At 43.5% G+C, this 21,221-nt stretch overlaps 1 protein-coding gene across 1 annotated transcript in view; it reads left to right on the top strand.

Annotated features, from left to right (window-relative positions):
- The first annotated feature begins 505 nt into the window (after positions 1-505).
- Positions 506-21,221, top strand: part of LOC128661757 (alanine aminotransferase 2-like) — a 120,588-nt gene continuing 99,872 nt past the window's right edge. Inside the window, exon 1 of the mRNA XM_053715977.1 lies at positions 506-647. Within this exon, the coding sequence (XP_053571952.1) occupies positions 506-647 (142 nt within the window). The remainder of the gene's footprint in view (positions 648-21,221) is intronic.

Raw genomic sequence — 21,221 nt, 5'->3', positions numbered from 1 at the left:
ACCTTATCTACTATGTTACTATGAGTGCCAAAAAGTCTATAAATAAATCAGCACATTAACATTGTATTCCAGAAAAAGAGGATGTGTCACTCTATTGTCCCTGTATAACGTGTCACTCGGTGCATACCTCCCTTTCTCTCCGGTGCTAAGTCAATGTCATATCTATGCTTAGGGGAGTATTCATCAAGAACCCAATATAGTGGTTTCAGATGGGGGACACGGCTGCTGTTTAAGATAATCCCTCTACACAGGGGTTAAACACATGGTTAATATTCCAAAAGCAAACACGAACAGGACAGTGCTGGTGATTATGTACACACACTGTATGCCCTGACTTACCAGTCATGTCCGGCTAAGGAGTAGAAATGCATTATGGATGCTGGTTGGTTAAATACATAATTAGAGCTATTTAAATTACCAGAACATTGTATTATTGCACTGTTTTGTACCATTAATTAGAGTGAAACTACTGAATTATTTTACAAAACTCATATACCAAAACAATATGCTCACCCAGCCTTTACTTTACTCTCTGCAGGTTCTTGCCCTCTGTACTTACCCTGAACTCCTAGAAAGTGATGGGTTCCCAGAAGATGCCAAGTGTAAAGCCCGGTCAATCATGAAGCAGCTGGATAATGGCTCAGTGGGTCAGTGAATCAGGACAGGATATCTGATGTGTCAGACAAAAGCACAATGATGTCACTGCACATTCTGTAGAAATACATGCCATATATATATATAGAAAGAAAGAGAAACGGAGAGAGAGAGTGAGAGAGAGATAAAGAAAGAGAAAGAGAGAGAGAGTGAGAAAGAAAGAAAGAGAGAAACAGAGAGAGAGAGAGAGATAGAGAAAGAGAGAAAGAGAGAGATAAAGAAAGAGAGAGAGAACAAGAGAGAGAGAGAGAAAGGGAGAGAAAGAAAGAGAGAGAAAGAAAGAGAGAGAGAAAGAAATGGAGAGAGACATAGAAAGAAAGGGAGAGAGAAAGAAAGATAAATAAAGGGAGAGAGAGAGGGAAAGAGAGAGAGAGAAAAAATAAAGAAAGAGAGAAAGAAAGAAAGAAAGAAAGAAAGAAAGAAAGAAAGAAAGAAAAAAAGAAAGAAAGGGAGAGAGAGAGAGAAAGAGAGAGCGAGAGAGAAAGACAGGGAGAGAGAGAAATAGAGAGAGAAAGAAAGGGAGAGAGAGAGAAAAAGAGAGAGAGAAAGAGAGAGAAATAAAGGGAGACAGAGAGAAAAAAGGGACACAGAGAGAGAGAGAGAGAGAGAGAGAGAGAGAGAGAGAAAGATAGAGAGAGAGAAAGAGAGAGAGAGAGAGAGAGAGAGAGAGAGAGAGAGAGGGATAGATAGTGCAATTGAGGATGTTTAAATTCCCAAGACTAAGAACAATTCTAGTAATACACAAGCACATTCAATATTGAACCCTTGTAAAGTTAGAATGTTTAGTCACTTCCCGAAAGACTGATGATTAAAGGAGAGAGAAAGAAAGGGAGAGAGAGAGAGATATAGAAAAGGGGAGAAAGAGGAGGAGAGAGAGAGAGAGAGAAAGGGAGAGAAAGAGAGAGCGAGAGAGGAAGAAAGAAAGAGAGATATGGAGAGAGATAGTGAGAAAGAAAGGGAGAGAGAGAGAGAAAGGTAGAGAAAGAGAGATAAGATAAAGAAAGAAAGAGAAACAGAGAGAGAGAAAGAGAGAGGGAGAAGGGGAGAAAGTGAGAAAGAAAAGGAGAGAAAGAGAGATAAAGAAAGAAAGAGAAACAGAGAGAGAGAGAAAGAGAGAGGGAGAAGGGGAGAAAGTGAGAAAGATAGGGAGAGAAAGAGAGATAAAGAAAGAAAGAAAGAGAAACACAGAGAGAGAAAGAGAGAGGGAGAATGGGAGAAAGTGAGAAAGAAATGGAGAGAAAGATGGATAGAGAGAGAGATATAGAGAGATAGGGAGAGAGAACAAGAGAGAGAGAATGAGAGAGAAAGAAAGGGATAGAGAAATAGAAAAAAAGTGAGAGAGAGAAAGAAAGAAAGAAAGAAAGAAGAAAGAAAGAAAGAAAGGGAGAGAGAGAGCGAGAGAGAAAGAAAAGGAAATAAAGGGAAAGAGAGAGCGAGAGAGAGAGAAAGAAAGGGAGAGAGAGAGAGAAAGGGAGAGAGAGAGAGAGAGAGAGAGAGAGAGAGAAAGGGAGAGATAGAAAGGGAGAGAGAGAGAAAAAGAGAGAGAGAAATAAAGAAAGAGAGAGAGAAAGGAAGAGAAAGAGAGAGCGAGAGAGGAAGGAAGAAAGAAAGAGAGACACGGAGAGAGAGAGTGAGAAAGAAATTGAGAGAGAGAAAGGGAGAGAAAGAGAAACAGAGAGAGAGAAAGAGAGAGGGAGAAAGTGAGAAAGAAAGGGTGAGAAAGAGAGATAAAGAAAGAAAGAAAGAGAGAGAAACAGTGAGAGAGAAAGAGAGAGGGAGAAGGGGAGAAAGTGAGAATGAGAGGGAGAGAAAGATGGATAGAGAGAGAGAGTTATAGAGAGATAGGGAGAGAGAATGAGAGAGAGAGAATGGGAGAGAAAGAGAGAGAAAAAGAAAGGGATAGAGAAATAGAAAGAAAGGGAGAGAGAGAGAAAGAAAGAAAGAAAGAAAGGGAGAGAGAGAAAGAGAGAGAGAGAGAGAGAGAGAGAGAGAGAGAGAGAGAGAGAGAAAGAGAGAGAGAGCGAGAGAGATAGAGAGAAAGGGAAAGAGAAATAAAGGGAAAGAGAGAGAGAAAGAGAGAGAGAGAGAGAGAGAGAGAGAGGAAGAAAGGCGGAGAGAGAGAGAAAGAAAGAGAAAGAATAAGAGAGAAAGAGAGAGAGATAGAAAGGGAGAGAGAGAGAAAAAAAGACAGAGAAAAAAAGAGAGGGAGAGAGAAATAGAGAGAAAGAAAGGGACAGAGGGAGAGAGAGAGAAAGAGAGAGAGAGAGAGAGAGAGAGGGAGAGAGAGAGAAAGAGAGAGAGAGAAAGAGAGAGAAAGAGAGAAATAGAGAGAGAAAGAGAGAGATAGAGGAATCGAAAGTGCAATTGAGGATGTTTAAATTCCCAAGACCAGTCTATTCACAGGTAAAATAGATTAGCATATCAAGTTAATTAACTGGGGAAGAAAGTTACTCAGACAATCTGATGTTGGCTAGTCTAGTTAACATAATCACACAGGAACACAATCAGTTTACCCAGACAGATTCCTGAGACACAATCAGATCAGAAACGTAAATAAAACAGAATATAAAAACAGCTCTTATTAACTATTAAGTCCTTTATGCCCACTTGGTTTATAGAGACACAATTGCTACCACAAGGGGCACTCACACCCTGTACCCATCCTGTATTTATGGATACAGGGGGACATGGACATAAGACAGAGTTATGAAAGTACATGGGGTGTCCAGCATATAAAATTCCACATTTCCATGCAGTCTCTGGGTATCCTTAAGCCCATTTACCTCCAGCCCAAAGAATGTTCCATAACAGGCACTCAGATCTTGGTGACTCACGTCACATATCTCCCCCTTTGGAAGCAGACTAACACAGGAGGAGACCCCAGACGGGTTGACTTCGAAGTTAGTCCATCGATCCATTCCCCCAAAGCCCGTATCCACACAGTACCCCAAACAAAGTGTCCCAAACAGAGCATCACTCACCCGGCCGACCTCTGCCTCTCTCATAGAACATACCCGCTGCTGGGGAGAAGTGCCGACTGTCCCTTCTCCCTGGAGTCCTTTCAGTCGCTGGAGAGAAGACAGGGTGGCTGGGCTTACTCCAACATGCTGTTGCGGATCTGGGCCAACTGCCCAGCATCCCTGGAGAATATAGGTGGAGACTGTAGTCCCATCCACTTGTACTGGATAGGAATCTGCCATTGCTTGCAGAGAGAGGCCGACATCTCTCGGTCCTAATATCAGCTCCTCCGCCGGGATTGATGCATGCTCCTCCGGTCCCTCTGCCAGCATGAGGCTGTCATTCCTGTTTTCTGGGACACTGGTTAGGATTGGGCAGAGGCCAACAACACTCTGCCCTGTTGCCTTCTCTTCTGCTGGGTAATCCGCATCTGACACTCAGAGGAAAAGTCAATTAGATCCAAAATCTCTGGGTCCAGCTGGGGAGATAACAGGGTGACTAGGGTCCCCATGCCAGGGGGTTGGGGATCTGGGTGGACTTCCCCGTATCCCTGCACTCCACGTGTGGAGACCACTGTCTCATCCACACCTCCCGGACCAACATCCGTGGATATGAAGTCCACTAGATCTGCTGCCTCTGAAGTAAGTTAAGGACCACTTTCCAGCAGTTCTAGGTAATCCACCTCAAGGAACCATTCCTTATAGATAAGTCATGTCAGGTCAGGCTCTAAGCCAGTGCTTCCGATGGCTGTAGCAGCTCCTGCCTCTTGCTATGAATGTCCCAGAATCGATATTCCCCGGGACTGCCAAAGTCAACTTTCTCCACAAATGCTTCCAATAATAACCCGGGGCCACTAAAGTCATCACCTTCCGGGGAATAGTGCGTTTCTGCCCTCGACTGCCACCTGTCTGCAAACAAATATAACGCTCTGTACCAATCCTTGAGCTTTACCTCTCTTTGCACCAGACACTTCAGTTCAGATATCCCCTCACCTGTGGGTTGTCCTCTCAGTAAGCAGAGCCGCAAGTTTACCTGGTCCCCGAAGCGCTGTTCTGGGGAGGGCAGGACTTTGCCTCTGCAGCCATACCAATTCTCCAGTGCATCTTCCAACATCTCTAGACGAATCAGGGCTCTCCATTCCAGGCACATCTCCTCTGGAACTGGCCCTTCTAAAACAGCAAGGGCGACTTTGATTTGCCGCTCAAAGTCCCATATCGGAACTTCCCATTTAGAGGTATCTGATCCCAGCATCTCAGCTGTCCGAATATTCCAATACCTGGTGATCTGCTTCACCACTTCGGCGTTCGTTACCCGGACTGCTGCTTCGGATGGGATGGCTCCGTAGATTGACAACCTTCTCCGCACTCTGCTGTGGAATTTTTCCTCTGCATCATCCATAATCATCTGGCTGTGATCCCTCACTGGCTGCCATTGGCGCATCTTTGTAGTGTTGCTTAGGGACTGATAGCTAGGCAGCTTGTCCTGTGCAGAAACAGGTTCATCAAGGTGGGTCAGCACTTGCTGCATTCGCCATAGGAGCTCCGCTTCCATAGCTGCGGGTGACAGTGCCTCCCCTCCTCTGTCAGCAGGACAAGAAACCAATCCCAGCGCTTGCCACCAAATGTGACAGACCACCTGGTACTTCGAATAAGTACCTCCGTCAGAACACTTCCCTTGTCCTGGACATCCCTTTATCCGGAGCAATAGCTCCTGGTATCTCCCTTTGACCGCAGTCTAAAGTTATGGAGGGGAACAGAACTGAGGCAACACTCAGTTGTCTGAACACAAAATAAAACTTTATTTAAAAGCAGCACACATATTTATATACCCTGGCATTCCAGAGTCACAGAGCTTCAGGTTACAGAGGGCATTGGTTAAACAGTAAAGCAAACATATGAACAATACATCAAACCTCTAACAATTGTCTATTTACAGGTAAAACAGATTAATATATCAAGTTAATTAACTGGGGAAGAAAGTTTACTCAGACAATCTGATGTTGGGCAGTCTAGTTAACATAATCACACAGGAACACAATCAGTTTACCCAGACAGACTCCTGAGACACAATCAGATCTGAAACGTAAATAAAATACATCTTATTACAGAATATAATAACAGCTCTTATTAACTATTAAGTCCTTTATGCCCACTTGGTTTATAGAGTCACAATTGCTTCCACAAGGGGCACTCACACCCTGTACCCATCCTGTATTTATGGATACAGGGTGACATGGACATAAGACAGAGTTATGAAAGTACATGGGGTGTCCAGCATATAAAAATCCACATTTCCATGCAGTCTCTGGGTATCCTTAAGCCCATGTACCTCCAGCCCAAAGAATGTTCCATAACAAGCCCTCAGATCTTGGTGACTCACGTCACAAGTATGTTGTGCAGGCGCATTAGTATGTCATGCAGGTGCATTAGTATGTCATGCAGGTGCATTAGTATGTCGTGCAGGTGCATTAGTATGTCGTGCAGGTGCACTAGTATGTCGTGCAGGTGCATTAGTATGTCGTGCAGGTGCATTAGTATGTCATGCAGGTGCATTAGTATGTCGTGCAGGTGCACTAGTATGTCGTGCAGGTGCATTAGTATGTCGTGCAGGTGCATTAGTATGTCGTGCAGGTGCATTAGTATGCCGTGCAGGCGCATTAGTATGTCGTGCAGGTGCATTAGTATGTCGTACAGGTGCATTAGTATGTCGTGCAGGCACATTAGTATGTCGTGCAGGTGCATTCGTATGTCGTGCAGGCGCATTAGAATGTCGTACAGACGCATTAGTATACCGTGCAGGCTCATTTATATGTCATGCAGGTGCATTAGTATGTTGTGCTGGTACATTAGTATGTCATGCAGATGCATTAGTATGTCGTGCAGGTGCATTAGTATGTCATGCAGGTGCATTAGTATGTCGTACAGGCACAATAGTATGTCATGCAGGTGCATTAGTATGTCGTGCAGGTGCATTAGTATGTCATGCAGGTGCATTAGTATGTCGTACAGGCACATTAGTATGTCATGCAGGTGCATTAGTATGTCATGCAGGTGCATTAGTATGTCGTACATACGCATTAGTATGCAGTGCAGGCGCATTAGTATTTTGTGCAGGTGCATTAGTATGTCGTACAGATGCATTAGTATGTCATGCAGGTGCATTAGTATGTCGTGCAGGCGCATTAGTATGTCGTGCAGGTGCATTAGTATGTTGTGCAGGTGCATTAGTATGTCGTGCAGGCGCATTAGTATGTCATGCAGGTGCATTAGTATGTCGTGCAGATGCATTAGTATGTCATGCAGGTGCATTAGTATGTCGTGCAGGCATATTAGTATGCCATGCAGGCGCATTAGTATGTCATGCAGGTGCATTAGTATGTTGTGCAGGTGCATTAGTATGTTGTGCAGGTGCATTAGTATGTCGTGCAGGTGCATTAGTATGTCATGTAGGTGCATTAGTATGTCGTGCAGGTGCATTACTATGTCATGCAGGTGCATTAGTATGTCATGCAAGTGCATTAGTATGTCATGCAAGTGCATTAGTATGCCGTGCAGATGCATTAGTATGTCATGCAGGTGCATTAGTATGTCGTGCAGGCATATTAGTATGCCATGCAGGCGCATTAGTATGTCATGCAGGTGCATTAGTATGTTGTACAGGTGCATTAGTATGTCCTGCAGGTGCATTAGTATGTCATGCAGGTGCATTAGTATGTCATGTAGGTGCATTAGTATGTCGTGCAGGTGCATTACTATGTCATGCAGGTGCATTAGTATGTCGTGCAGGCGCATTAGTATGTCATGCAGGTGCATTAGTATGTCGTGCAGGCATATTAGTATGCCATGCAGGCGCATTAGTATGTCATGCAGGTGCATTAGTATGTTGTGCAGGTGCATTAGTATGTCGTGCAGGTGCATTAGTATGTCGTGCAGGTGCATTAGTATGTCATGTAGGTGCATTAGTATGTCGTGCAGGTGCATTACTATGTCATGCAGGTGCATTAGTATGTCGTGCAGGCGCATTAGTATGTCATGCAGGTGCATTAGTATGTCGTGCAGATGCATTAGTATGTCATGCAGGTGCATTAGTATGTCGTGCAGGCATATTAGTATGCCATGCAGGCGCATTAGTATGTCATGCAGGTGCATTAGTATGTTGTACAGGTGCATTAGTATGTCCTGCAGGTGCATTAGTATGTCGTGCAGGTGCATTAGTATGTCGTGCAGGTGCATTAGTATGTCATGCAGGTGCATTAGTATGTCATGCAGGTGCATTAGTATGTCGTGCAGGTGCATTAGTATGTCTTGCAGGCGCATTAGTATGTCATGCAGGCGCATTAGTATGTCATGCAGGCGCATTAGTATGTCGTCCAGACGCATTAGTATGCCATGCAGGCGCATTAGTAAGTAATACAGACGCATTACTATGCCGTGCAGGCACATTAGTATGCAGGTGCATTAGTATGTCATGCAGGCTCATTAGTATGTCATACAGACACATTAGTATGCCATGCAGGCGCATTAGAATGTCGTGCAGGTGCATTAGTATGTTGTGCAGGTGCATTAGTATGTCTTGCAGGTGCATTAGTATGTCGTGCAGGTGCATTAGTATGTCATGCAGGTGCATTAGTATGTCCTGTAGGTGCATTAGTATGTCATGCAGGTGCATTAGTATGTCGTACATACGCATTAGTATGCCGTGCAGGCACATTAGTATGTCGTGCAGGTGCATTAGTATGTCGTACAGGCGCATTAGTATGTCATGCAGGTGCATTAGTATGTCGTGCAGGCGCATTAGTATGTCGTGCAGGTGCATTAGTATGTCATGCAGGCTCATTAGTATGTCGTACAGACACATTAGTATGCCGTGCAGGTGCATTAGTATGTTGTGCAGGTACACTAGTATGTCATGCAGGTGCATTAGTATGTCGTGCAGGTGCATTAGTATGTCATGCCGGTGCATTAGTATGCCGTGCAGGCGCATTAGTATGTCATGCAAGTGCATTAGTAAGTTGTGCAGGTGCATTAGTATGTCATGCAGGTGCATTAGTATGTCGTGCAGGTGCATTAGTGTGTCGTGCAGGTACATTAGTATGTCATGCAGGTGCATTGGTATGTTGTGCAGGCGCATGAGTATGTCATGCAGGTGCATTAGTATGTCATGCAGGTGCATTAGTATGTCATGCAGGTGCATTAGAATGTCGTGCAGGTGCATTAGTATGTTGTGCAGGTGCATTAGTATGTCTTGCAGGTGCATTAGTATGTCGTGCAGGTGCATTAGTATGTCATGCAGGTGCATTAGTATGTCCTGTAGGTGCATTAGTATGTCATGCAGGTGCATTAGTATGTCGTACATACGCATTAGTATGTCGTGCAGGTGCATTAGTATGTCAAGCAGGCTCATTAGTATGTCGTACAGACACATTAGTATGCCGTGCAGGTGCATTAGTATGTTGTGCAGGTGCACTAGTATGTCATGCAGGTGCATTAGTATGTCGTGCAGGTGCATTAGTATGTCATGCCGGTGCATTAGTATGCCGTGCAGGCGCATTAGTATGTCATGCAAGTGCATTAGTAAGTTGTGCAGGTGCATTAGTATGTCATGCAGGTGCATTAGTATGTCGTGCAGGTGCATTAGTGTGTCGTGCAGGTACATTAGTATGTCATGCAGGTGCATTGGTATGTTGTGCAGGCGCATGAGTATGTCATGCAGGTGCATTAGTATGTCATGCAGGTGCATTAGTATGTCATGCAGGTGCATTAGTATGTTGTGCATGTCCATTAGTATGTCGTGCAGGTGCATTAGTATGTCATGCAGGTGCATTAGTATGTTGTGCAGGCGCATTAGTATGTCATGCAGGGGCATAAGTATGTCGTGCAGGAGCATTAGTATGTCGTTCAGGTGCATTAGTATGTCTTGCAGGTGCATTAGTATGTCGTACATACGCATTCGTTTGTCGTGCAGGTGCATTAGTATGTCATGCAGGTGCATTAGTATGTCATGCAGGTGCATTAGTATGTCATGCAGGGGCGTAAGTATGTCGTACAGGCGCATTAGTATGTCGTGCAGGTGCATTAGTATGTCATGCAGGTGCATTAGTATGTCATCCAGGCGCATTAGTATGTCGTACATACGCATTAGTATGCCGTGCCGGCGCATTAGTATGTCGTGCAGGTGCATTAGTATGTCGTAAAGGCGCATTAGTATGTCATACAGGTGCATTAGTATGTTGTGCAGGCGCATTAGTATGTTGTACAGACACATTAGTATGCCGTGCAGGCGCATTAGTATGTTGTGCAGGTGCATTAGTATGTTGTGCCGGTGCATTAGTATGTCGTGCAGGTGCATTAGTATGTCGTACAGGCGCATTAGTATGTCATGCAGGTGCATTAATATGTCGTGCAGGCGCATTAGTAAGTCGTGCAGGTGCATTCGTATGTCATGCAGGCTCATTAGTATGTCGTGCAGACGCATTAGTATGTCGTGCAGGTGCATTAGTATGTCGTGCAGGTGCATTAGTATGTTGTGCAGGTGCACTAGTATGTCATGCAGGTGCATTAGTATGTCGTGCAGGTGCATTAGTATGTCATGCAGGTGCATTAGTATGTCATGCAGGTTCATTAGTATGCTGTGCAGGCGCATTAGTATGTCATGCAGGTGCATTAGTATGTTGTGCAGGTGCATTAGTATGTCATGCAGGTGCATTAGTATGTCGTGCAGGTGCATTAGTATGTCATGCAGGTGCATTAGTATGTCATGCAGGTGCATTAGTATGTCGTGCAGGTGAATTAGTATGTTATGCAGGTGCATTAGTATGTTGTGCAGGCGCATTAGTATGTCATGCAGGGGCATAACTATGTCGTGCAGGCGCATTAGTATGTCGTGTAGGTGCATTAGTATGTCTTGCAGGAGCATTAGTATGTCGTGCAGGCGCATTAGTATGTCGTACATACGCATTAGTATGCCATGCAGGTCATTAGTATGTCCTGCAGGCGCATTAGTATGTCATGCAGGTGCATTAGTATGTCGTGCAGGCGCATTAGTATGTTGTGCAGGTGCATTAGTATGCCGTGCAGGCGCATTAGTATGTCGTACAGACGCATTAGTATGCCGTGCAGGCGCATTAGTATGTCGTGCAGGTGCATTAGAATGTCATGCAGGTGCATTAGTATGTCATGCAGGTGCATTAGTATGTCGTGCAGGTGCATTAGTATTTCGTGCAGGCACATTAGTATTGTCTTCTTCTTCAGAGGATGAGGTTAAGCGGATATGAAACCCAACACTGTTCTTTCATGATTCAGATAGAGCATTTCATTTTAAACAGCTTTACAATTTACTTCTATTATCTGATTTGCTTAGTTATCTTGGTATCCTTTGTTGAAAAGCATACCTAGGTAGACGTAGGATATGTGCGCTAGCTGCTGATTGGTGACTGCAAATAGATACCTCTTGTTATTGGCTTACCTATGTGTTCAGCTAGCTCCTAGTAGTGCATTGCTGCTCCTTCAATGCAGGATACCAGAACAATGAAACAAAAATGATAATAGAAGTAAATAGGGAAGTTGTTTAAAAATGTTTGTTCTATTTAATTCATAAAATAGAGGGTTTCATGTCCCTTTAATGTCCATTGAGCTATGATTTAAAGATATGGCGATACTCTCACCTGAATCCCATAGGTTGAAACAGGTCATGTGTCCAAAAAGTCCTGTACACTCATACTACATATGCCCAGTAATAGTCATCTCTATGGCTGAAACAGGTCATGTGATTGTGAGAGCCTGGATCTGTCAGCAATAATGTATGTAGTTCTGTCCGTTTGTCAGTAATAGTCATCTCTCTGTCTGAAACAGATCATGTGATTGTGAGAGCCTGGATCTAACAGCAATACTGTATGTAGTTCTGTCCGTTTGTCAGTAATAGTCATCTCTCTGTCTGAAACAGATCATGTGATTGTGAGAGCCTGGATCTGACAGCAATACTGTATGTAGTTCTGTCCGTTTGTCAGTAATAGTCATCTCTCTGTCTGAAACAGATCATGTGATTGTGAGGGCCTGGATCTGTCAGCAACACTGTATGTAGTTCTGCCCGTTTGTCAGTAATAGTAATCTCTCTGTCTGAAACAGGTCATGTGATTGTGAGAGCCTGGATCTGACAGCAATACTGTATGTAGTTCTGTCCGTTTGTCAGTAATAGTCATCTCTCTGTCTGAAACAGGTCATGTTATTGTGAGAGCCTGGATCTGACAGCAATACTGTATGTAGTTCTGCTTGTTTGTCAGTAATAGTCATCTCTATGGCTGAAACAGGTCATGTGATTGTGAGAGCCTGGATCTGACAGCAATACTGTATGTAGTTCTGCCCGTTTGTCAGTAATAGTCATCTCTATGGCTGAAACAGGTCATGTGATTGTGAGGGCCTGGATCTGTCAGCAATACTGTATGTAGTTCTGCCCGTTTGTCAGTAATAGTAATCTCTCTGTCTGAAACAGGTCATGTGATTGTGAGAGCCTGGATCTGTCAGCAATACTGTATGTAGTTCTGTCCGTTTGTCAGTAATAGTCATCTCTCTGTCTGAAACAGGTCATGTTATTGTGAGAGCCTGGATCTGTCAGCAATACTGTATGTAGTTCTGCCAGTTTGTCAGTAATAGTCATCTCTATGGCTGAAACAGGTCATGTGATTGTGAGAGCCTGGATCTGTCAGCAATACTGTATGTAGTTCTGCCCGTTTGTCAGTAATAGTCATCTCTATGGCTGAAACAGGTCATGTGATTGTGAGGGCCTGGATCTGTCAGCAATACTGTATGTAGTTCTGCCCGTTTGTCAGTAATAGTCATCTCTCTGTCTGAAAAAGGTCATGTGAGTGTGAGAGCCTGGACCTGTCAGCAATACTGTATGTAGTTCTGCCCGTTTGTCAGTAATAGTCATCTCTCTGTCTGAAACAGGTCATGTGATTGTGAGAGCCTGGATCTGTCAGCAATACTGTATGTAGTTCTGCCCGTTTGTCAGTAATAGTCATCTCTCTGTCTGAAACAGGTCATGTGATTGTGAGAGCCTGGATCTGTCAGCAATACTGTATGTAGTTCTGTCCGTTTGTCAGTAATAGTCATCTCTCTGTCTGACACAGGTCATGTGATTGTGAGAGCCTGGATCTGTCAGCAATACTGTATGTAGTTCTGCCCGTTTGTCAGTAATAGTCATCTCTATGGCTGAAACAGGTCATGTGATTGTGAGAGCCTGGATCTGTCAGCAATACTGTATGTAGTTCTGCCCGTTTGTCAGTAATAGTCATCTCTCTGTCTGAAACAGGTCATGTGATTGTGAGAGCCTGGATCTGTCAGCAATACTGTATGTAGTTCTGTCCGTTTGTCAGTAATAGTCATCTCTCTGTCTGAAACAGGTCATGTGATTGTGAGAGCCTGGATCTGTCAGCAATACTGTATGTAGTTCTGCCCGTTTGTCAGTAATAGTCATCTCTCTGTCTGAAACAGGTCATGTGATTGTGAGAGCCTGGATCTGTCAGCAATACTGTATGTAGTTCTGCCCGTTTGTCAGTAATAGTCATCTCTCTGTCTGAAACAGGTCATGTGATTGTGAGGGCCTGGATCTGTCAGCAATACTGTATGTAGTTCTGCCCGTTTGTCAGTAATAGTCATCTCTATGGCTGAAACAGGTCATGTGATTGTGAGGGCCTGGATCTGTCAGCAATACTGTATGTAGTTCTGTCCGTTTGTCAGTAATAGTCATCTCTCTGTCTGAAACAGGTCATGTGATTGTGAGGGCCTGGATCTGTCAGCAATACTGTATGTAGTTCTGCCCGTTTGTCAGTAATAGTCATCTCTCTGTCTGAAACAGGTCATGTGATTGTGAGAGCCTGGATCTGTCAGCAATACTGTATGTAGTTCTGTCCGTTTGTCAGTAATAGTCATCTCTATGGCTGAAACAGGTCATGTGATTGTGAGGGCCTGGATCTGTCAGCAATACTGTATGTAGTTCTGCCCGTTTGTCAGTAATAGTCATCTCTATGGCTGAAACAGGTCATGTGATTGTGAGGGCCTGGATCTGTCAGCAATACTGTATGTAGTTCTGTCCGTTTGTCAGTAATAGTCATCTCTCTGTCTGAAACAGGTCATGTGATTGTGAGAGCCTGGATCTGTCAGCAATACTGTATGTAGTTCTGCCCGTTTGTCAGTAATAGTAATCTCTCTGTCTGAAACAGGTCATGTAATTGTGAGGGCCTAGATCTGTCAGCAATACTGTATGTAGTTCTGTCCGTTTGTCAGTAATAGTCATCTCTCTGTCTGAAACAGGTCATGTAATTGTGAGGGCCTGGATCTGTCAGCAATACTGTATGTAGTTCTGCCCGTTTGTCAGTAATAGTCATCTCTCTGTCTGAAACAGGTCATGTGATTGTGAGGGCCTGGATCTGTCAGCAATACTGTATGTAGTTCTGTCCGTTTGTCAGTAATAGTCATCTCTCTGGCTGAAACAGGTCATGTGATTGTGAGGGCCTGGAGCTGTCAGCAATACTGTATGTAGTTCTGCCCGTTTGTCAGTAATAGTCATCTCTCTGTCTGAAACAGGTCATGTGATTGTGAGGGCCTGGAGCTGTCAGCAATACTGTATGTAGTTCTGTCCGTTTGTCAGTAATAGTAATCTCTCTGTCTGAAACAGGTCATGTGATTGTGAGGGCCTGGATCTGTCAGCAATACTGTATGTAGTTCTGTCCGTTTGTCAGTAATAGTCATCTCTCTGTCTGAAACAGGTCATGTGATTGTGAGGGCCTGGATCTGTCAGCAATACTGTATGTAGTTCTGTCCGTTTGTCAGTAATAGTCATCTCTCTGTCTGAAACAGGTCATGTGATTGTGAGGGCCTGGATCTGTCAGCAATACTGTATGTAGTTCTGCCCGTTTGTCAGTAATAGTCATCTCTCTGTCTGAAACAGGTCATGTGATTGTGAGGGCCTGGATCTGTCAGCAATACTGTATGTAGTTCTGCCCGTTTGTCAGTAATAGTCATCTCTCTGTCTGAAACAGGTCATGTGATTGTGAGGGCCTGGATCTGTCAGCAATACTGTATGTAGTTCTGTCCGTTTGTCAGTAATAGTCATCTCTCTGTCTGAAACAGGTCATGTGATTGTGAGGGCCTGGATCTGTCAGCAATACTGTATGTAGTTCTGTCCGTTTGTCAGTAATAGTCATCTCTCTGTCTGAAACAGGTCATGTGATTGTGAGGGCCTGGATCTGTCAGCAATACTGTATGTAGTTCTGCCCGTTTGTCAGTAATAGTCATCTCTCTGTCTGAAACAGGTCATGTGATTGTGAGGGCCTGGATCTGTCAGCAATACTGTATGTAGTTCTGCCCGTTTGTCAGTAATAGTCATCTCTCTGTCTGAAACAGGTCATGTGATTGTGAGGGCCTGGATCTGTCAGCAATACTGTATGTAGTTCTGTCCGTTTGTCAGTAATAGTCATCTCTCTGTCTGAAACAGGTCATGTGATTGTGAGGGCCTGGATCTGTCAGCAATACTGTATGTAGTTCTGCCCGTTTGTCAGTAATAGTCATCTCTCTGTCTGAAACAGGTCATGTGATTGTGAGGGCCTGGATCTGTCAGCAATACTGTATGTAGTTCTGTCCGTTTGTCAGTAATAGTCATCTCTCTGTCTGAAACAGGTCATGTGATTGTGAGGGCCTGGATCTGTCAGCAATACTGTATGTAGTTCTGCCCGTTTGTCAGTAATAGTCATCTCTCTGTCTGAAACAGGTCATGTGATTGTGAGGGCCTGGATCTGTCAGCAATACTGTATGTAGTTCTGTCCGTTTGTCAGTAATAGTCATCTCTCTGTCTGAAACAGGTCATGTGATTGTGAGGGCCTGGATCTGTCAGCAATACTGTATGTAGTTCTGTCCGTTTGTCAGTAATAGTCATCTCTCTGTCTGAAACAGGTCATGTGATTGTGAGGGCCTGGATCTGTCAGCAATACTGTATGTAGTTCTGTCCGTTTGTCAGTAATAGTCATCTCTCTGTCTGAAACAGGTCATGTGATTGTGAGGGCCTGGATCTGTCAGCAATACTGTATGTAGTTCTGTCCGTTTGTCAGTAATAGTCATCTCTCTGTCTGAAACAGGTCATGTGATTGTGAGGGCCTGGATCTGTCAGCAATACTGTATGTAGTTCTGCCCGTTTGTCAGTAATAGTCATCTCTCTGTCTGAAACAGGTCATGTGATTGTGAGGGCCTGGATCTGTCAGCAATACTGTATGTAGTTCTGCCCGTTTGTCAGTAATAGTAATTGTGATGAGAGCAGGATGTGATGTCACTAGTTTGGGGGCGGGGCTCAGGTCCGGTGTCTGTGTCGCAGTTAGTTTTAGTACAATCAACCTGACTAGATGTGAATTGCTATGCTCTGTAATAAAATAGAGTTGTACCATCATTGCTGTGTCCTGCATATGTCCTGCATCTCATGACATGGTGTCAGAAGTTCTGGACTGCGCTTCTGTTTCTGATGATGACAATGTCAAAGTTTACCCCACCTGAGCCTTTTGACTTCTCTCAGCCTGCAGCTTGGCCCACATGGCGTCAGAGGTTTCAGCGCTTCAGGATTGCATCCAAACTGAACAAGTAGAGTGGTGAAGTACAAGTTAATTCTCTTTTATACTCTATGGGGAAAGATGTGGAGTCAGTGTTCAATGCTTTTACTTTCCAAGAAGGGGAAGAATTTATCTTTGATATAGTTATGGATAAACTCAGTGCCCACTTTGTCTCCAAAAGAAATGTGATTCATGAGAGAGCTTGTTTTCACAAACGTAATCAGCGTGTGGGAGAATCTGTGGAGTCATTTGTGCGCAGCCTGTATGAACTAGCTGAATTCTGTGAGTTTGGTGTTGCTAAAGAAGAGCAAATCAGAGACAGAATAGTTATTGGGATTGCAGATGCTGAAGTCTCACTGAAGCTGCAGTTAGAGCCTGATTTAACTTTAGATGGGGCTATTAGGATGGCCTGCCAGAGTGAACTGGTGAAAAACAGCATGCAATTGGGAGGGCCTGGAGCTGTCAGGCACTACATGTAAGTAGTTCTGCCCGTTTGTCAGTAATAGTCATCTCTCTGTCTGAAACAGGTCATGTGATTGTGAGGGCCTGGAGCTGTCAGCAATACTGTATGTAGTTCTGCCCGTTTGTCAGTAATAGTCATCTCTCTGTCTGAAACAGGTCATGTAATTGTGAGGGCCTGGAGCTGTCAGCAATACTGTATGTAGTTCTGCCCGATTGTCAGTAATAGTAATCTCTCTGTCTGAAACAGGTCATGTGATTGTGAGAGCCTGGATCTGTCAGCAATACTGTATGTAGTTCTGCCCGTTTGTCAGTAATAGTCATCTCTCTGTCTGAAACAGATCATGTGATTGTGAGGGCCTGGAGCTGTCAGCAATACTGTATGTAGTTCTGTCCATTTGTCAGTAATAGTCATCTCTATGGCTGAAACAGGTCATGTGATTGTGAGGTACTTAAAAAAGTGGTGGGTATATGGTGCGCAAATCTGCCCCTTGCAATACACACTAATCTGCTCCCATAAAGCAGATAATGCAAGAACTGGTACAAAGAAAAAGAGAGATGTGTGTATGCGCTAAACAGCTATGGGGATGATGAATATTTATAAATATATATTATTATATTTAGAGATATGAATTATGAAGGTATATATTATAAAAACACTTTGTGTGGCATAAAAATATAGTGTAGGTGTTACAGAGTCAACCTGTGCGACTGGTTTAAATCTAATATCCAAGCAACTAAAATGAATCAAATATCAAAGCAGTATGTATATCAAAATAAAATTTATTTATCTTAATTAAAATAACAATGAAATATTGTCTACTGATACTGTGATATTATCACCGGTCATATATAGTAACAAACTCTATGCTAAAACATAAAAAATAAGCTAAAAATAGCTGACTTATTGTGCAGCTCAGTCTAAAATCATATTGGGATAGTGGCCCTATATGAGAGAGTAAATCCACCTATGGAATCTTGGCTTCTATAACAGGTAAGTTCCGTTTGGGAAAGAGGTAGATATCAAACTACCTAGGGATGAAGTATTATTATGGCTCCGTTATAGGAGTAAACAAGTGTAAAAGTCCCGTATGGAGGTATTGAAAGTTCCGTTATTGGCAGTTTCTGTGAAAATAAGTTGATACCTTCTTTTAGGAATACCCACTGACAACCACGCTGCAGGACCGCTACACCTCTATGGTGCCTACCTGCTCTTTAGTCGAGCTGAATCCTCCGTCAAGGTATGGCACAGGTGTCCGGCGCGGCTCACTACAGCTGGTGACGTCAGGAACGCTGGATGCGTGTCGAATGTAGGTCCGGTCTCGATGAAAAAACTCTGCGCAGAGTATTAGAAGTGGATCAAATAATCCCAACGAATCCTTTGCAATCCTTGTAGATAATTATATATTCTCACTTTGTAGTTGTTCTTCTAGGTCCATCAACGCGTTTCACCATATAGAATGGCTTTATCAAGATGGTTTAAGCTGGTTCTGAGATCCTTTATAAACGTGTAGTTCATCTGTGATTGGTCATAAGTTAATTGATAAATTGTTGATTCCTTAAGGTGGATTTGCTTAAAGGTTGATTTACTTAAGGTGGATTATCTAGGTTCTCTTTTTGTATTGAATAGAGCTTTTTCTTAATGTGATTGTGAGGGCCTGGATCTGTCAGCAATACTGTATGCAGTTCTGCCCGTTTGTCAGTAATAGTCATCTCTATGGCTGAAACAGGTCATGTGATTGTGAGGGCCTGGATCTGTCAGCAATACTGTATGCAGTTCTGTCCGTTTGTCAGTAATAGTCATCTCACTGTCTGAAACAGGTCATGTGATTGTGAGAGCCTGGATCTGTCAGCAATACTTTATGTAGTTCTGCCCGTTTGTCAGTAATAGTAATCTCTCTGTCTGAAACAGGTCATGTAATTGTGAGGGCCTAGATCTGTCAGCAATACTGTATGTAGTTCTGTCCGTTTGTCAGTAATAGTCATCTCTCTGTCTGACACAGGTCATGTAATTGTGAGGGCCTAGATCTGTTAGCAATACTGTATGTAGTTCTGCCCCATTTGTCAGTAATAGTCATCTCTCTGTCTGAAACAGGTCATGTGATTGTGAGGGCCTGGAGCTGTCAGCAATACTGTATGTAGTTCTGCCCGTTTGTCAGTAATAGTCATCTCTCTGTCTGAAACAGGTCATGTGATTGTGAGAGCCTGGATCTGTCTGCAATACTGTATGTAGTTCTGTCCGTTTGTCAGTAATAGTAATCTCTATGGCTGAAACAGATCATGTGATTGTGAGAGCCTGGATCTGTCAGCAATACTGTATGCAGTTCTGTCCGTTTGTCAGTAATAGTCATCTCTCTGTCTGAAACAGGTCATGTGATTGTGAGAGCCTGGATCTGTCAGCAATACTGTATGTAGTTCTGCCCTTTTGTCAGTAATAGTAATCTCTCTGTCTGAAACAGGTCATGTAATTGTGAGGGCCTAGATCTGTCAGCAATACTGTATGTAGTTCTGTCCGTTTGTCATTAATAGTCATCTCTCTAGCTGAAACAGGTCATGTGATTGTGAGGGCCTGGAGCTGTCAGCAATACTGTATGTAGTTCTGCCCGTTTGTCAGTAATAGTCTATGTATCTGTCTGACACAGGTCATGTGATTGTGAGGGTCTGGATCTGTCAGCAATACTGTATGTAGTTCTGTCCGTTTGTCAGTAATAGTCATCTCTCTGTCTGAAACAGATCATGTGATTGTGAGGGCCTGGAGCTGTCAGCAATACTGTATGTAGTTCTGTCCGTTTGTCAGTAATAGTCATCTCTCTGTCTGAAACAGATCATGTGATTGTGAGGGCCTGGAGCTGTCAGCAATACTGTATGTAGTTCTGTCCGTTTGTCAGTAATAGTCATCTCTCTGTCTGAAACAGATCATGCAATTGTGAGAGCCTGGAGCTGTCAGCAATACTGTATGTAGTTCTGCCCGTTTGTCAGTAATAGTAATCTCTCTGTCTGAAACAGGTCATGTGATTGTGAGGGCCTGGAGCTGTCAGCAATACTGTATGTAGTTCTGCCCGTTTGTCAGTAATAGTCATCTCTCTGTCTGAAACAGATCATGTGATTGTGAGGGCCTGGAGCTGTCAGCAATACTGTATGTAGTTCTGCCCGTTTGTCAGTAATAGTCATCTCTCTGTCTGAAACAGGTCATGTAATTGTGAGGGCCTGGAGCTGTCAGCAATACTGTATGTAGTTCTGTCCGTTTGTCAGTAATAGTCATCTCTCTGTCTGAAACAGATCATGTGATTGTGAGGGCCTGGAGCTGTCAGCAATACTGTATGTAGTTCTGCCCGTTTGTCAGTAATAGTCATCTCTCTGTCTGAAACAGGTCATGTAATTGTGAGAGCCTGGATCTGTCAGCAATACTGTATGTAGTTCTGCCCGTTTGTCAGTAATAGTAATCTCTCTGTCTGAAACAGGTCATGTGATTGTGAGGGCCTGGATCTGTCAGCAATACTTTATGTAGTTCTGCCCATTTGTCAGTAATAGTCATCTCTATGGCTGAAACAGATCATGTGATTGTGAGGACCTGGAACTGTCAGCAATACTGTATGTAGTTCTGCCGGTTTGTCAGTAATAGTCATCTCTATGGCTGAAACAGATCATGTGATTGTGAGGACCTGGAACTGTCAGCAATACTGTATGTAGTTCTTTCCGTTTGTCAGTAATAGTCATCTCTCTGTCTGAAACAGATCATGTGATTGTGAGGGCCTGGAGCTGTCAGCAATACTGTATGTAGTTCTGCCCGTTTGTCAGTAATAGTCATCTCTATGGCTGAAACAGGTCATGTGATTGTGAGAGCCTGGATCTGTCAGCAATACTGTATGTAGTTCTGTCCGTTTGTCAGTAATAGTCATCTCTCTGTCTGAAACAGGTCATGTGATTGTGAGAGCCTGGATCTGTCAGCAATACTGTATGTAGTTCTGCCCGTTTGTCAGTAATAGTCATCTCTCTGTCTGAAACAGGTCATGTGATTGTGAGAGCCTGGATCTGTCAGCAATACTGTATGTAGTTCTGTCCGTTTGTCAGTAATAGTCATCTCTCTGTCTGACACAGCTCATGTGATTGTGAGGGCCTGGATCTGTCAGCAATACTGTATGTAGTTCTGTCCTTTTGTCAGTAATAGTCATCTCTCTGTCTGAAACAGGTCATGTGATTGTGAGAGCCTGGATCTGTCAGCAATACTGTATGTAGTTCTGCTTGTTTCTCGTGGAAAGAACAGACTGTTTGAAAATATAATATATTGTTGAACAGTACATATAGTAACTAATTAAAGGAATAGTCTAGTCAAAATGAAACTTTCTAATTTTTCCTATTATCAAATGTTCTTTGTTCTATTGATATCTTTATTTGAAAAAGCAAGAATGTAAGCTTAGGAGTTGTCCCATTTTTGGTTCAGAAGCCTGGGTAGCGCTTGGTGGCTACATTCGGACACCAATTATCAAGCACTACCCAGATGCTGAACCAAAAATGGGCCAACTCCTAAGCTTACGTTCTTGCTTTTTCAAATAAAGATATC

Source organism: Bombina bombina, chromosome 5, assembly GCF_027579735.1.
Source record: "Bombina bombina isolate aBomBom1 chromosome 5, aBomBom1.pri, whole genome shotgun sequence".
NCBI classification, from domain to species: domain Eukaryota; kingdom Metazoa; phylum Chordata; class Amphibia; order Anura; family Bombinatoridae; genus Bombina; species Bombina bombina.
The sequence above is the reverse complement of the archived record's forward strand: the minus strand, read 5'-3'. Positions and strand labels throughout refer to the sequence as shown.